Here is a 15942-nt window from a genome sequence, read left to right as displayed (position 1 = left end):
TATATATATATATATATATATATATATATTAGGGTATATAATGTGCTATATATATCCCTGTTTACATCTATTGTTGCTTTGCATGATGGGAAAAATTGCGCCAACCCGACAGAATCCTTGGACGAAGCAGAAAACGGTATTTTTTTTTTTTATTTTGGGATATTTATTTCTAATATATATATTTTTTTTACCGTTCTCCTTTATAAATCCCAGCCAGGTGTACAAACATGGCATTCACAGGGTTTTTGTAGTCCCGGGATGCCAGGACAATGCCATTGGTGTCAGAAAGGACACCTTTTTCCCATTTCCAACCGTTTAAGCTCCTTTATCCCAATTGCCAGTGGCCTCTAAGGGCTTAAACTGCAGCAATAACACAGCTCCTGAGCTGGCACCGCGCACAGAGTGGCTCTGCAAGGCATATTGGGAGCGAGTTTGACGCCAATCTTGACTAAAGCTCATTTGCATCAGCTTCAATGTTTCTAGTACATAACTGCAGTGTAAAGAATGAGGGGAAAATACTGAAAAGCAGCTTAAAGTTTCTTCCCATTGTTGATCCTTCAGCTCTCTGACGACATTATAAATCGTATGAAAGAACTGCAGAGAGGGGAGCAACATAGGACATCATCGGGGACCAACCCATCAGATCAGACGTTACCTCCCAGGGGGCAGCCGGAATCACAAGGCAAAGGTAGGATATATCCAAGTGCTGTACCTGGCGGATGGGTCGTGTCTGTATACACGGAGTAACGAGTTACCTGTCATTCCAGGCTCTCAGCGATCATCTGCTGGAGGAGCCGGGCAGACCACATACGCAGAGGATGAGCTATACAGGAGGTCAGTGTCTGTGTACCCTTAACTAGGAAATACTTTGTGTTTCACAACTTGTAATTCTTCTAAACTAATTATTACTCCAGTCACATCCAAAGCTGCATTTAGATTTATTTCCAGTTTGCTTCACTTTTAACTAGTTTTACCAAAATCTCCAAACAGGTTTTGGCCCAAACTAAACAGTGTCAGTGAAGATGTCGTCTCGTTTAAACTTTTGGAAACTTTGTAGAACTATTTCCTTGGAGATTTTTTATTATTATTATTATTATTATTATTGATGAAATTCAGACCCCCCACCCCAAGACCTGACTTTTTAATTTATTTAGATGCCAGATCACAACCCCTAACATTTCAAGGGTTGTCTGGCTTGGGGAGAAAAAAGGTTTGTTTTAATGAGCCTAGAGGGGAAGAAGATAAAACTTATAGATACACTTGATTCCTGGCAGTCATGCATTGCTGACATGTGACATAACAATGTCTCGTGAGCGCTGACAGATACCGCGCCAACATTGCCAGAGTAACGCCAGTTCCGGAGACAAGTATGTGTTGTTTTTATTTATTTTTTTTTTTTATATGGGAACCTGTAGCATTTAAAGCACCGCTGCAGTGTTGGAGTGGTGTTGCTAAACAAAGTTCCATGCCCCCTGTCTTATACTCACCCGTCGCCACATTCACCTTTTTTCAGCGATGCTCCAGTCCCATGGCACCATCTTGTGACCGCATCTTCTAAGTGGCCAGAATTTAGACATTATGTCACCAGCCCTCAATAGAAGTCTGTTGGAACCCAAAAGAAACTCTCCTATACTTGTATTGAGTTGTGACCTCTGCACCAACAAACACTGATCACAAACGGGAGTGACGGTGAAGACGGCGGCAGGTACTGAGTATCAGACATTAGAAGTAGTGATGAGCGAACGTGCTCTGATAAGTTGTTATTGGAGCATGCTCGGGTACTAACCGAGTGTCTTCGGCGTGATCGAATAATATGTTTGAGTCCCCACGCCTGCATGTCTCGTAGCTGTTTGACAGCCATATCACATGCAGGGATTGCCTGTTTATTAGGCAATCCCTTCATGTGTTGCTGCTGTCGAACAGCCGCGAGACATGCAGGCGTGGGGACTCAAACATATTATTCGATCACGCCGAAGACACTCTGTTAGTACCCAAGCATGATCCAATAGCACCTTATGCGAGCTTGTTCGCTCGTCACTAATTGGAAGCACCACTCCAGCACAGCAATAAAAAAAAAACGCTGGAGTGGAGCTTTAATTAGGGGCTGTCCAGTAGTTGATAACCCCTTTAGTCTCTTTCTTCGAAGTAACCTTTTTTCTCGAGATGGACAACTTTTTTTTTCACTTTTAGATTTGAGACCGGACCCTTTAAAATGTATTCAGAAAGGTTTACAAACATAGATACAATCCGAGGATTATTAATGAAGGCTAGCAAGAAAAATCCCCTAAAATCAAGGTTTATTAGATATACTAAAAACACACAACCCCAGAAACAAACCACCGTAAAAACCGTAAGATATCAGCAAAAATGTACAAAACCCAGTCAAGTGGAAAAATGACAATGGTAATGTGTGCCTGAAAAACGAGTGTAATAGGATATAGAGGAAAGCCCTGCGCTTTCTCCTACGTAAGCCGAAGGTGTTGGGACTCCAGGGAAAAGCGCAAAATGACGACCTCGCTCAATGAAGACTATCCCTATTATAAAGGAATAATACAGTGCATAGGGATTGAAAATACCTAATGGTAACTAAAGATGCCCAATATGAAATATACCAAATCAACATCAATATGCTTCAATAAATCACTATTGGCAACCTAAATCAATAAACACAGCGCAGGGTGTTAGAGAGAGAATGAAATACACCTAAACATATAACATGCCCATCTGATAGCAAGGTCCATATACTGTGTGTGTGTGTGTGTGTGTGTGTGTGTGTGTGTGTATATATAATATATATATATATATTTTCTAATTATTCATTCAAGATCAAGAAACCAGAAAAACCATAAAGAACCACATGTGTCGTCGGATACTCATCAGTCCACATGATGCATCTCGACGCGTTTCGCCTCTGGAAAATAGGTTCATCAGGGGTTATTCTTTGAAAGATGCAGACAAAAAAGAGTGAAAATCCTGCAGATAGTATGTGTCTCTGACCAGACTCTGAAAATTAAATGAGACCCTGAAAATTAATTTAGACCCCAGACTAGACTCCTAATAATTAGCTAAGGCTCTTGTGTGCCGACCTTGCTTGCCAGACTCTTCCAGTATTTCTCCTGCAGTGCACACACGGCGTCAGGTCTGCAGGGGCAAATGTTTTATTTGCCATCCACCATGTGGGTATTTCTATTCCTACATTTTGGAGCGATCTTTAAATTTTGTGTCCTTTGCAGATATGAGAAGGAACAAGCCATCATCCAGGAGGAACTGGCCCGTATTGCCAAGAGAGAGCGCGAGGCAGCTCAGGAGCAGTACAGCTCTGCTGTCCTTCGTGAGAAGAACTACACAAACCAGGAGCGCAGGAGGGCCGATCACCTGGTGAGTGAGAATTGTGTGTGCCAGCAAAAAGGTCAGAGGTACAGACAGGCAGGTGGAGATGCCGCATCGGCCCATCATATAAGAGGCAGCTGTGCACAGCTGACTCCTAGATAGATGGAAACTCCCATCATCTAAAGTTATGGCATATTCCGCTGATAAGCCATCGCTTTATAATCATGGGGGCCGACCTCTGGGACCACTAATGCCATAAATAAAAGGGGATGCAGCGCTGGTTAGCTCGGTGCTTACTCCTATTTTTTTCTGACTACCTGCCGTGAAAGATGCTTTTTTTGGCTACACGGTCGAGTGGCTGGGGCGCTGCGATAAGACAAGACCGCAGCACTGAATTAACTTATTAATTCTCAGGATTGGTGACTCTCAACTCCCTCGTGCACATAAACGCTCATCTCGGCCCAGTGTTTGTGGGTTTCTTGTGAGGATGGGGGATAAAGCGGTTGTCGAACGCCTCTGGCCACTGCTGATGTCATCTGTTGGGACAGAGTTAGGAGGCCCCATACACATTAGTTGGCCAGATGATCATGCAGACATTAGCACACTTAGCTGACTTTACTGTGTTGTATATGGGGCCTTTATTCCATTTATTGCACACTTGTGATTTACTGTAGTAACCTCTGTAGTCCACAAGGTGTCACCACTGAACTTTTACTGTGATTACGAGGACACCTGCTGGTTATAATAAAAATTACATTTTATTTTATTTTTTATAAATTTAATTTAATTTTTTTGTGTGTGTGAACTTGAGAGAATTTTGAATTTCTTTTTTCTTCGCTCTTGACAATACCATTACCCCTCTTATTGAACTGCTGCCTTATTTTTTTGTATCAGAACTTCACCTTCTCCACCCTCCATTTAATTGGCTGTAAAACACAATTACGGATGCACCAGTTCTTATTTAAAAATGATCCTTCTTCTTTTTGCTTTCTGGTTTGTGGCTAATCTCAGTCTCTGCTCCCGAAGACATAAATATTATAAAAGGATTTAGCGATGATGGGGACGAGCGCCGCTCTGGTAAATGCTTCATTTTATTTGGATTTGTATTTGCTGCAGCCTCCGGCCCTGAGAGATATTAACATGCAGCCTCTGTGCTGCGTCCCCTTGTTGATTGGGTCTCTCCATCATTACTCTGTTCCTTGGATTTATTATAAAGACAAACACGCCAGGGCGGTGACAAGCTGAATTACGGTATGATCAATCCCCGATGGCCCCAGCACTGTGTTACAGTAATAAATATCTGCATGGGTGGAGGTGGGCCTATTCCAATGTCGTCTCTGCTCGGTTGGGGTAAGTTATTTTCTGTCTGCTCTGTATATGAAAATTGGAATATTTCTGGACTATGAGCTGACCTTCTCCGAACACCTGAAGCTGTAGCATGCCAGCTGTTGTGAAACTACAAATCCCAGCATGCCCTTACAGATGTAGTACAGTTCCCATTCCTGGAGATCTATGTAGTACCAAGCACGCCGCTGCAGGGGCCGCTCTTTGCAGTCTCTGTGGTTGATGTATTTGGGTCCCAAAGATTCCCCTACATTTATTTAACATCGACAGTCGATCAAGGCAGGTAATGTCAGGTCTAACCTTTCAAAGGGGGTAGTCAATAAATTTAAGGGGTCTTAACAGATGACCAAATCGATTTTCAGGACCCAGTCCAACGGACTAATCAGTAATCTGTGGTCGCTGGACGCGAGCCCTGAGATCCGCCCAGCACCTCTTTCTATTGATTAGCCTGCCTGGCGCAATGATGATCTGGTTTCAGGCTAGCTAATCAAAAGAACAGCCAAAATGTAAGAAGCGGTTCTCGTGGTTCCCGTCCGTCTAGGATGAACTCTAGTGGTCCATTTCCCTTGACCGTCATAGGGTCTTCTAGGCCCAAAAGCTGGAGCTGACTGCCGTTCAGCCGGCACCTACCTGTGAATGCCGGGATTGGAGAGAACTCTGATCACGCAAGTTTAACCTCATAGATGGAGATACAACAGTGACTGAGTGATTGCAGACAACGCTCTCTTCTACTTTCTGACTTTTATTTTGTATTTGAAAAAAAATGCTGACATTACCAGGACGAAGCCGTCACTTAGTCATGTCACCAGCAACCTGCAAGGAAGGGGACACCCGGAGCTCCGCTTGCACAAAGGATGCCCACATCTTCCTGCCTGTCAGTGCCCCCCTCCTCCTCCAACCTTGATCTGAAAAATTAATTGCTGCTGCTAGAGATAATCTTATTCCTTTCTTAAATGTTATTAGCCTTCATGTAATTATCACTTACCCTAGCTCGGCTAGCAGGAATTATACAGCGTCAGATGCCCGGATGGCGGCGCCGGCTGTGCGAATACATATTTCTCACCTGTCTTGTCTCAGTGACCCATATTGTAGCAGCAGCTGCCGGGGGAGGATGAACGAGCACAGAAACTAAGGTGTCTTTTTTTTTTTTTTCCTACCATTTCTTTAACATGATTAATATTTACATGGATGATCGTCAGAAGGCCACATCATCATCTTACAAGGAAGAAGTAGAGAGAGAGTAGAATTTATCTATCTATCATCTACAGTGAGGGAAATAATTATTTGATCCTTTGGTGATTTTGTAAGTTTGCCCACTGTCAAAGACATGGACAGTCTATAATTTCAAGAGTAGGTTAATTTTAACATTGGGAGATCGAATATCAAAAATAAAATCCAGAAAATCACATTGGATAAATTATATAAATTTATTTGCATTTTGCAGTGAGAAATAAGTATTTGATCCCCTACCAACCATTATGAGTTCTGGCTCCTACAGACCAGTTAGACGCTCCTAATCCACTCGTTACCTGCATTAAGACAGCTGTCTTACATAGTCACCTTTATAAAAGACTCCTGTCCACAGACTCAATTACTCAGTCAGACTCTAACCTCTACAACATGGACAAGACCAAAGAGCTTTCTAAGGATGTCAGGGACAAGATCATAGACCTGCACAAAGCTGGAATGGGCTACAAAACCATAAGTAAGACGCTGTGTGAGAAGGAGACAACTGTAGGTGCAATAGTAAGAAAATGGAAGAAATATAAAATGACTGTCAATGGACATCGATCTGGGGCACCATGCAAAATCTCACCTCGTGGGCTATCCTTGATCATGAGGAAGTTGAGAGATCAGCCTAAAACTACATGGGGGTAACTTGTTAATGATCTCAAGGTCACCAAGAAAACCATTGGTAACACATTACGCCGTAAAGGTTTAAAATCCTGCAGTGCCTTCAAGGCCCCCCTGCTCTAGAAGGCACATGTGCAGGCCCGTCTGAAGTTTGCCAATGAACACCTGGATGATTCTGTGAGTGATTGGGAGAACGTCCTGTGGTCAGATGAGACAAAAATTGAGGTCTTTGGCATTAACTCAACTCGCCGTGTTTGGAGGAAGAGAAATGATGCCTATAACCTAAAGAACACCGTCCCCACTGTAAAGCATGGAGGTGGAAACATTATGTTTTGGGGTGTTTCTCTGCTAAGGGCACAGGACTACTTCACCGCATCAATGGGAGAATGGATGGAGACATGTACTGTAAAATCCTGAGTGACAACCTCCTTCCTTCCACTAGGACATTAAAAATGGGTCTTCTAGCAAGACAATGACCAACAACATACAGCCAAGGCAACAAAGGAGTGGCTCAAAAAGAAGCATATTAAGGTCATGGAGTGGCCTAGCCAGTCTCCAGACCTTAATCCCATAGAAAACTTATGGAGGGAGGTGAAGCTCTGAGTTGCCAAGCGACAGCCTCAAAATCTTAATGATTTAGAGATGATCTGCAAAGAGGAGTGGAGCAAAATTCCTCCTGACATGTGCACAAACCTCATCATCAGCTAAAAAAAAGTCTGACTGCTGTGCTTGCCAACAAGGGTTTTGCCACCAAGTATTAACTCCTTAACGACCGCCGATACGCCTTTTAACGGCGGCAGTTAAGGGTAGTTATGCCTGAGCGCCGCTTTTTAACGGCACTGAGAAATAAGTGTATAGCGCCCCCCAGGGTCGGAATTTCTCCGGGGCCTCGGCTACTGGGGGTAGCTGAGACCCCAGACAACATGATTCGGATCGGTTTTACCAACCCCAGTGTTGCAGTCGCTGTTATTAACGGAATAACAGCGACCGCAAAAAAAAAAAAGTCCGATTTCCCATTTAATTTCTCTCTTCTCTGATGTGATCGCACATCAGAAGAGAGAGAAATGGGGTCCCCCCCGTGAAGTCCCCCCGCCCGCCGGCGTCTTCTTCCGGGAAGAAAATAGCGGGCACATGGGCAGTGCGCCTGCTGAGATCTGCCAGCCGGCACCCGGCAACAATAGGAAATTTTAACTATTGGTTGATTTTGATCATTGTGATAGACCCTATCACAGTGATCAAAGTAAAAAAAATAGTAAATCAAACTCCCCTTTATCACCCCCTTAGTTAGGTAAAAAAAAAAATAAAATAAAAATTATGTATTTATTTCCATTTTTCCATTAGGTTTAGAGTTGGGCTAAAGTTAGGGTTGGGGTTAATGTTGGGCTAAAGGTAGGGTTAGGGGTGGCCTAGGGTTAGGGTTGGGATTAGGGTTAGGTATGTGTTAAAGTTGGGGTTAGGGGTGTGTTGGGGTTAGGATTTGAAATAGAATTGGGGGGGTTTCCACTGTTTAGGTACATCAGTGGGTCTCCAAACGCGACATGGCGCCACCATTGATTCCAGCCAATTTTGCGTTCAAAAAGTCAAATGGTGCTCCCTCTCTTCTGATCCCTGCCAGGCTGCCAAACAGTGGCTTCCCCCACAAATGGGGTATCGGTGTACTCAGGAGAAATTGCACAACAATTCTTGTGGTCCATTTTCTCCTGTTAGCCTTGTGAAAATAAGAAAAAATTGGTTCCAAAGTAAATTTCTTGTGAAAAAAGTAAAATGTTCATTATTTCCTTCCACATTGATTTAGTTCTCGTGAAGCACCTGAAAGGTTAATAAACTTCTTGAATGTAGTTTTGAGCACCTTGAGGGGGTGCAATTTTTAAAATGGAGTCACTTTTGGGTATTTTGTGTTATATTGACCCCCCAAACTCACTTCAAATGTGAGGTGGTCCCTAAAAAAATGGTTTTGTAAATTTTGTTGGAAAAATGAGAAATAGCTAACAAAAATTATGTTTCCAAAATTGTGCTGATGTGAAGTTGACATGTAGGATATGTTATTTATTAGCTATTTTGTGTGACGCCTCTCGCTGATTTAAGGGTACAGTTTGAAAATAGCTAAATTTTCAAAATTTTTGCCAAATTTTTTTTCTTTTCATAAACATGAGTCATAGCGAAGAAATTTTACCACTAACATAAAGTACGTTGTGTCACGAAAAAAACATTCTCAGAATCATCGGGATCCGTTGAAGCGTTCCAGAGCTATAACCTCATAAAGTGACAGTGGTCAGAATTGTAAAAACTGACTTAGTCATTAAGTACCATATTGGCTCCATCACTAAGGGGTTAAGTCTTGTTTGCCAGAGGGATCAAATACTTATTTTTCACTGCAAAATGCAAATAAATTTATATAATTTATACAGTTGTGGTATTGACACCCTTGCAATTCTGTCAGATAATACTCAGTTTCTTCCTGAAAATGATTGCAAACACAAATTCTTTGGTATTATTATCTTCATTTAATTTGTCTTAAATGAAAAAACACAAAAAGAATTGTCCTAAAGCCAAATTGGATATAATTCCACACCAAACATAAAAAAGAGGGTGGACAAAAGTATTGGCACTGTTCGAAAAATCATGTGATGCTTCTCTAATTTGTGTAATTAACAGCACCTGTAACTTACCTGTGGCACCTAACAGGTGTTGGCAATAACTAAATCACACTTGCAGCCAGTTGACATGGATTAAAGTTGACTCAACCTCTGTCCTGTGTCCTTGTGTGTACCACATTGAGCATGGAGAAAAGAAAGGAGACCAAAGAACTGTCTGAGGACTTGAGAAACCAAATTGTGAGGAAGCATGAGCAATCTCAAGGCTACAAGTCCATCTCCAAAGACCTGAATGTTCCTGTGTCTACCGTGCGCAGTGTCATCAAGAAGTTTAAAGCCCATGGCACTGTGGCTAACCTCCCTAGATGTGGACGGAAAAGAAAAATTGACAAGAGATTTCAACGCAAGATTGTGCGGATTGTTGTGAACTCATTTTCTGCTCCACCAGTGGAGAGTTCTCCTTCCGTTCTCCCTCTGGTGGTGACAAGAGTTAGTGAGGTTGGTTTAATTGGTAGTGATCTGCAACCTGATGAGGACAATGATTGGATCTCTGGAGTATCAGACTGGATATAAGACAGCCGACGCCCTATCCTGGTGCTGGTGATTCAGTCTGCTTCTCAGGTCCTGGACTTCAGCTCTGTTCCAGTCTTCTCAAGTTAAGTTTGTTTTTTGCTAATGTTCACACCTGCTCTTGTTGGTCAACTCAGTTTTTGTGTGGTCAGCCAGCCCCGGCTGAGGCTGTGCTGAATTTCCACTCTTATTTATCTGTTTTTGCCAATTTGCCTTTTTTGTCCCTTACTAGTTCGGCCTCTTTTTTCTCTGTCTCAGAATATTTCAGAGTGCTGATATAGTGGGAGAAGTCTAGTGACTTCAGGGTTAATTTTGTTATCAGAAGTGTTGGACATTATTTTGGTAGGGTTTTTGGCAGATTGCAGACAGTGTCTTTCCTTTCTTGTCCTTTCAAGTTAGTTTGGCCCCATCGTTTGCTCAGCCTATTTTCCTGCCTTTGTTTGTGTTTTCATCTTGTTTCACTGTCAATACATGTGGGGGGCTGTCTTTCCTTTTGGGTCTGCTCTGGGGGAGTTAGTTTTCCTCTCTTCCTGCTTTAGGCTTATTTAGCTCTCCGGTTGTGACGAGGCGTCTAGGACCATCGTGGGTACGCTCCACGACTGCTGCTAGTTGTGTGGTTAAGATCAGGGATCTACAATCTGCATAGTTACCAACCTCTCTGGTTTTCTGAGACTTAACTTGTGTTGTTTTTTTTCTCCTCGGTGACCCATTCATAACAGCGGATGTTGGATAAAGAACCTCGACTAACATCCAAACAAGTTCAAGCTGCCCTGCAGTCCGAGGGTACAACAGTGTCAACCCGTACTATCCGTCGGCGTCTGAATGAAAAGGGACTGTATGGTAGGAGACCCAGGAAGACCCCACTTCTTACCCCAAGAGATAAAAAAAAGCCAGGCTGGAGTTTGCCAAAACTTACCTGAAAAAGCCTGAAACGTTTTGGAAGAATGTTCTCTGGTCAGATGAGACAAAAGTAGAGCTTTTTGGGCAAAGGCATCAACATAGAGTTTACAGGAGAAAAAAGAGGCATTCAAAGAAAAGAACACGGTCCCTACAGTCAAACATGGCGGAGGTTCCGTTTTGGGGTTGCTTTGCTGCCTCTGGCACTGGACTGCTTGACCGTGTGCATGGCATATGAAGTCTGAAGACTACCAACAAATTTTGCAGCATAATGTAGGGCCCAGTGTGAGAAAGCTGGGTCTCCCTCAGAGGTCATGGGTCTTCCAGCAGGACAATGACCCAAAACACACTTCAAAAAGCACTAGAAAATGGTTTGAGAGAAAGCACTGGAGACTTCTAAGGTGGCCAGCAATGAGTCCAGACCTGAGTCCCATAGAACACCTGTGGAGAGATCTAAAAATGGCACTTTGGAGAAGGCACCCTTCTAATATCAGGGACCTGGAGCAGTTTGCCAAAGAAGAATGGTCTAAAATTCCAGCAGAGCATTGTAAGAAACTCACTGATGGTTACCGGAAGCGGTTGGTCGCAGTTATTTTGGCTAAAGGTTGTGCAACCAAGTATTAGGCTGAGGGTGCCAATACTTTTGTCTGGCCCATTTTTGGAGTTGTGTGTGAAATGATCAATGTTTTGCTTTTTGCTTCATTCTCTTTTGTGTTTTTTTTTAATTTAAGGCAAATTAAATGAAGATAATAATACCAAAGAATTTGTGTTTGCAATCATTTTCAGGAAGAAACTGAGTATTATCTGACAGAATTGCAGGGGTGTCAATACTTTTGGCCACAACTGTACAATGTGATTTTCTGGATTTTATTTTTGATATTCTATCTCTCAATGTTAAAATTAACCTGCCCTTAACTTTATAGACTGTTCATGTCTTTGTCAGTGGGCAAACTTACAAAACCAGTAAGGGATCAAATACTTTATCTATTAAAAAAATGGAGGCAGCACATCATTCAAAGTGAAAAAATATAGGTGCTTCGGTTTAATAGCCCATCACGGCGACGTTTTGGCTCACACTGAGCCTTTTTCAAGCAATCCATGGGTGCACAAATGAGATATTTATAGCATACAAATAATTGAGAGTGCTTAACAATAATTACGTATGGGAGGGTATGACAGCTCATAAATGGGCGACATACATAAAGCGCATACATCATCAGGACAAAAGTGAAATAAAGTGCAGTAAGATACATATGGACAGTGTGTTACAGCATCACATCAACTGTTAATTGGTCATTGTCACATCTGTTTATTATAAATCATTTTCAAAAAAATAAAAATAAAGATTATTATGACTCACCCAATTCTATTCATGCAGGTGCGCGCCGATATCGGCGTCCTGTTTAACACAATGCTCATGTCTATCCATCCATCCATCCATCCATCCATCCATCTACCCATCCATCCATCCATCCGTCCATCTATTCATTCATCTATCCATCCATCCATCTACCCATCTATCCATCCATCCATCCGTCCATCTATTCATTCACCTATCCATCCATCCATCCATCTACCCATCCATCTATTCATTCATCTATCCACCCACCCATCCATCCGTCCATCTATTCATTCATCTATCCACCCACCCGTCTGTCCGTCCATCCATCCGTCCATCTATTCATCTATCCATCTATCTCACTTTACTATATATTGATCAGTTTATAACCTTTTTGTTTCAAAAATCATAAAACTCCTTTCCAGCCCATCTCTCCCTGTCCCATGCGACCTGCCAGGGCATATAGGAATCCTAGAGGGTATTGGTCTTGCTTAGGACCCCCATGTGTTGCCCACCCTGTAATGAGCAGCTCCTGTATTGATGGACTCGATGCCTCCACATCTGATGGCGATATTAGACCTGACTTTCAGCGGTCTGGGGGTGCGGTAGGACAATCCCAGGGGGGTTATAACGGCTGCCATATTGGCGTTCTCACACCCTGATATAACTTTTTAACAACCTGACAACAGAGGACGACTCGAGAACTTATATTTCCTGTGATTTTGTAATATTCGCTGATGGTTGCCCAATCATAATTTCTGGAAGGCAAAAAAAAACAAAAAACCCCAAACCTGCTTTCATCATTAAGCGCTGGCAGCCGCCGCAGTCCTCGTTTTGATGTGGCTGTAAATTTTTGGAAGTAATTCCCGCAAACGTTGAGTCGCTTGAAATCCAGTCTTTTTAATTGCCGTAATTGCTTTCCTGTCGGCACCGGCGCTGCGGACAGTAACCAAACTCTTGAAGTGCGTTGTGATTAAAAAGAAGCTGCGAGTCTAATCAGAGAGGTTCGGAGACGTGCACACGCAGGATTAGGCCCTTTGAAATCGGGCTCGGTAATGTATTTCCAGCTGGTTGAGCTGACAGTGCTTTCCCTTTTGAAGATAGATCTTATCCGGAAATGTATCTACCTAATAGAACAATGAAATTAATTCTGGGAGATGAGGCCTCGTGCGGGATTTGTGGAGGAGCTAATAGGATTGTGGGCCAGCGCTGGGTGGTTATCTCTAGGAGTTTAATCCCGAAAGAGATAAACGCTTTCTTACGTTTACTGTTGAAAATAAATAAAATTCAATGAAAAAGACAACTTTTAACCCCTTCACCCCCAAGGGTGGTTTGCACGTTCATGACCGGGCCAATTTTTACAATTCTGACCACTGTACCTTTATGAGGTCATAACTCTGGAACGCTTCCATTGATCCCAGTGATTCTGACATTGTTTTCTCGTGACATATTGTACTTCATGTTAGTGGTAAAATTTCATTCAAATAACTTGCGTTTATTTGTGAAAAAAATGGAAATTTGGCAAAAATTTTGAAAATTTCGCAATTTTCCAAATTTGAATTTTTATGCCCTTAAATCACAGAAATACGGCACACAAAAAACTTGATAAGTAACATTTCCCACATGTTTACTTTACATCAGCACAATTTTGGAACCAAAATTTTTTTTTGTTAGGAAGTTATAAGGGTTAAAAGTTGACCAGCGATTTCTCATTTTTACAACACCATTTTATTTTTAGGACCACATCACATTTGAAGCCACTTTGAGGGGTCTATATGATAGAAAATACCCAAAAGTGACACCATTCTAAAAACTGAACCCCTTAAGGTGCTCAAAACCACATTCAAGAAGTTTATTAACCCATTAGGTGCGTCACAGGAATTTTTTTGAATATTTAAAAAGAAATGAACATCTAACTTTTTTTCACAAAAAAAATACTTCAGGTTCAATTTTTTTTATTTTACCAAGGGTAACAGGAGAAATTAGACTGCAAAAGTTATTGTGCAATTTGTCCTGAGTACGCTGATACCTGATTTGTGGGGGGGAACGACTGTTTCGGTGCATGGCAGAGCTCAGAATGGAAGGAGCGCCGTTTGACTTTTTCAATGCAAAATTGGCTGGAATTCAGATCGGACGCCATGTCACGTTTGGAGAGTCCCTGATGTACCTAAACAGTGGAAACCCCCTACAAGTGACCCCATTTTGGAAACTAGACCCCCCAAGGAACTTATCTAGATATGTGGTGAGAACTTTGAACCCACAAGGGCTTTACAGAAGTTTATAACGTACAGCGGTACAATTAAAAAATCATATTTTTTCCACAAAAATGATCTTTTCACCCCAATTTTTATTTTCCCAAGGGTAACAGGACCCTAAAAGTTATTGTGCAATTTGTCCTGAGTACGCTGATACCCCACATGTGGGGGTAAACCACTATTTGGGCGCATGGCAGAGCTCGGAAGGGAAGCAGCGCCATTTGACGTTTTTGGCTGGAATTGAGATCGGACGCCATGTCGCATTTGGAAAACCCCTGATGTACCAAAACAGTGGAAATCCCCCACAAATGACACCATTTTGGAAACTAGACCCCCTAAGGAACTTATCTAGATGTGTGGTGAGAACTTTGAACCCCCATGGGCTTCACAGAAGTTTATAACATAAAGCCATACAGTTAAAAAATCATATTTTTTCCACAAAAATGATCTTTTCACCCTCAATTCTTATTTTTCCAAGGGTAACAGGACCGTAAAAGTTATTGTGCAATTTGTTCTGAGTACGCTGATACCCCACATGTGGGGGTAATCCACTATTTGGGCGCATGGCAGAGCTCGGAAGGGAAGCAGCGCCATTTGACGTTTTTGGCTGGAATTGAGATCGGACACCATGTCGCGTTTGGAAAACTCCTGATGTACCAAAACAGTGGAAACCCCCCACAAATGACACCATTTTGGAAACTAGACCCCCTAAGAAACTTATCTAGATGTGTGGTGAGCACTTTGACCCCCCCAGTGCTTCACAGAAGTTTATAATGCCCGGGCGTGAAAATAAATAATTCGTATTTTTTCCACAAACATGATCTTTTAGTCACCATTTTTTTATTTTCCCAAGGGTACCAGGAGAAATTGGACCCCAAAAGTTGTTGTCCAATTTGTCCTGAGTATGCTGATACCCCATATGTGGGTGAAAACTACTGTATGGGCACACGTCGGGGCTCGGAAGGGAAGTAGTGACGTTTTGGAATGCAGACTTTGATGGAATGGTCTGCGGGTGTCATGTTGCCTTTGGAGAGCCCCTAATGTACCTAAACAGTGGAAACCCCCCACAAATGACACCATTTTGTAAACTAGACCCCCCAAGGAACTTATCTAGATGTGTGGTGAGCACTTTGACCCCCCCAGTGCTTCACAGAAGTTTATAACGCTCGGGCGTGAAAATAAAAAATTCGTATTTTTTCCACAAACATGATCTTTTAGTCACCATTTTTTTTATTTTCCCAAGGGTACCAGGAGAAATTGAACCCCAAAAGTTGTCCAATTTGTCCTGAGTATGCTGATACCCCATATGTGGGTGAAAACTACTGTATGGGCACACGTCGGGGCTCGGAAGGGAAGTAGTGACGTTTTGGTATGCAGACTTTGATGGAATGGTCTGCGGGTGTCATGTTGCCTTTGGAGAGCCCCTAATGTACCTAAACAGTGGAAACCCCCCACAAATGACCCCATTTTGAAAACTAGACCCACTAAGGAACTTATCTAGATGTGAGGTGAGCACTTTGAACCCCCAAGGTCTTCACAGAAGTTTATAATGCCAGGGCATGAAAATAAAAAAATCATATTTTTTCCAGAAACATGATCAATTAGTCCGCAATTTTTTCATTTTCCCAAGGGTAACAGGAGAAATTGGACCCCAAAAGTTGTTGTCCAATTTGGCCTGAGTACGCTGACACCCCATATGTGGGAGAAAACTACTGTATGGACACACGTCGGGGCTCGGAAGGGAAGCAGTGACGTTTTG

The 15942-nt window shown here is 42.4% G+C and overlaps 1 protein-coding gene across 1 annotated transcript in view; it reads left to right on the top strand.

Annotated features, from left to right (window-relative positions):
• The window catches only part of CHCHD6 (coiled-coil-helix-coiled-coil-helix domain containing 6), a 249710-nt gene that overhangs the window by 8969 nt on the left and 224799 nt on the right, over positions 1–15942 (top strand). The window contains 3 exon segments of the mRNA XM_073575037.1: positions 562–688; positions 768–834; positions 3234–3378. Of these exon segments, the coding sequence (XP_073431138.1) occupies positions 562–688; positions 768–834; positions 3234–3378 (339 nt within the window).

This window comes from Dendrobates tinctorius, unplaced genomic scaffold (genome assembly GCF_039654945.1).
Source record: "Dendrobates tinctorius isolate UK_male_01 unplaced genomic scaffold, ASM3965494v1 ptg000041l, whole genome shotgun sequence".
NCBI lineage: Eukaryota > Metazoa > Chordata > Amphibia > Anura > Dendrobatidae > Dendrobates > Dendrobates tinctorius.
This window is presented reverse-complemented; position numbering and strand designations above follow the sequence as displayed.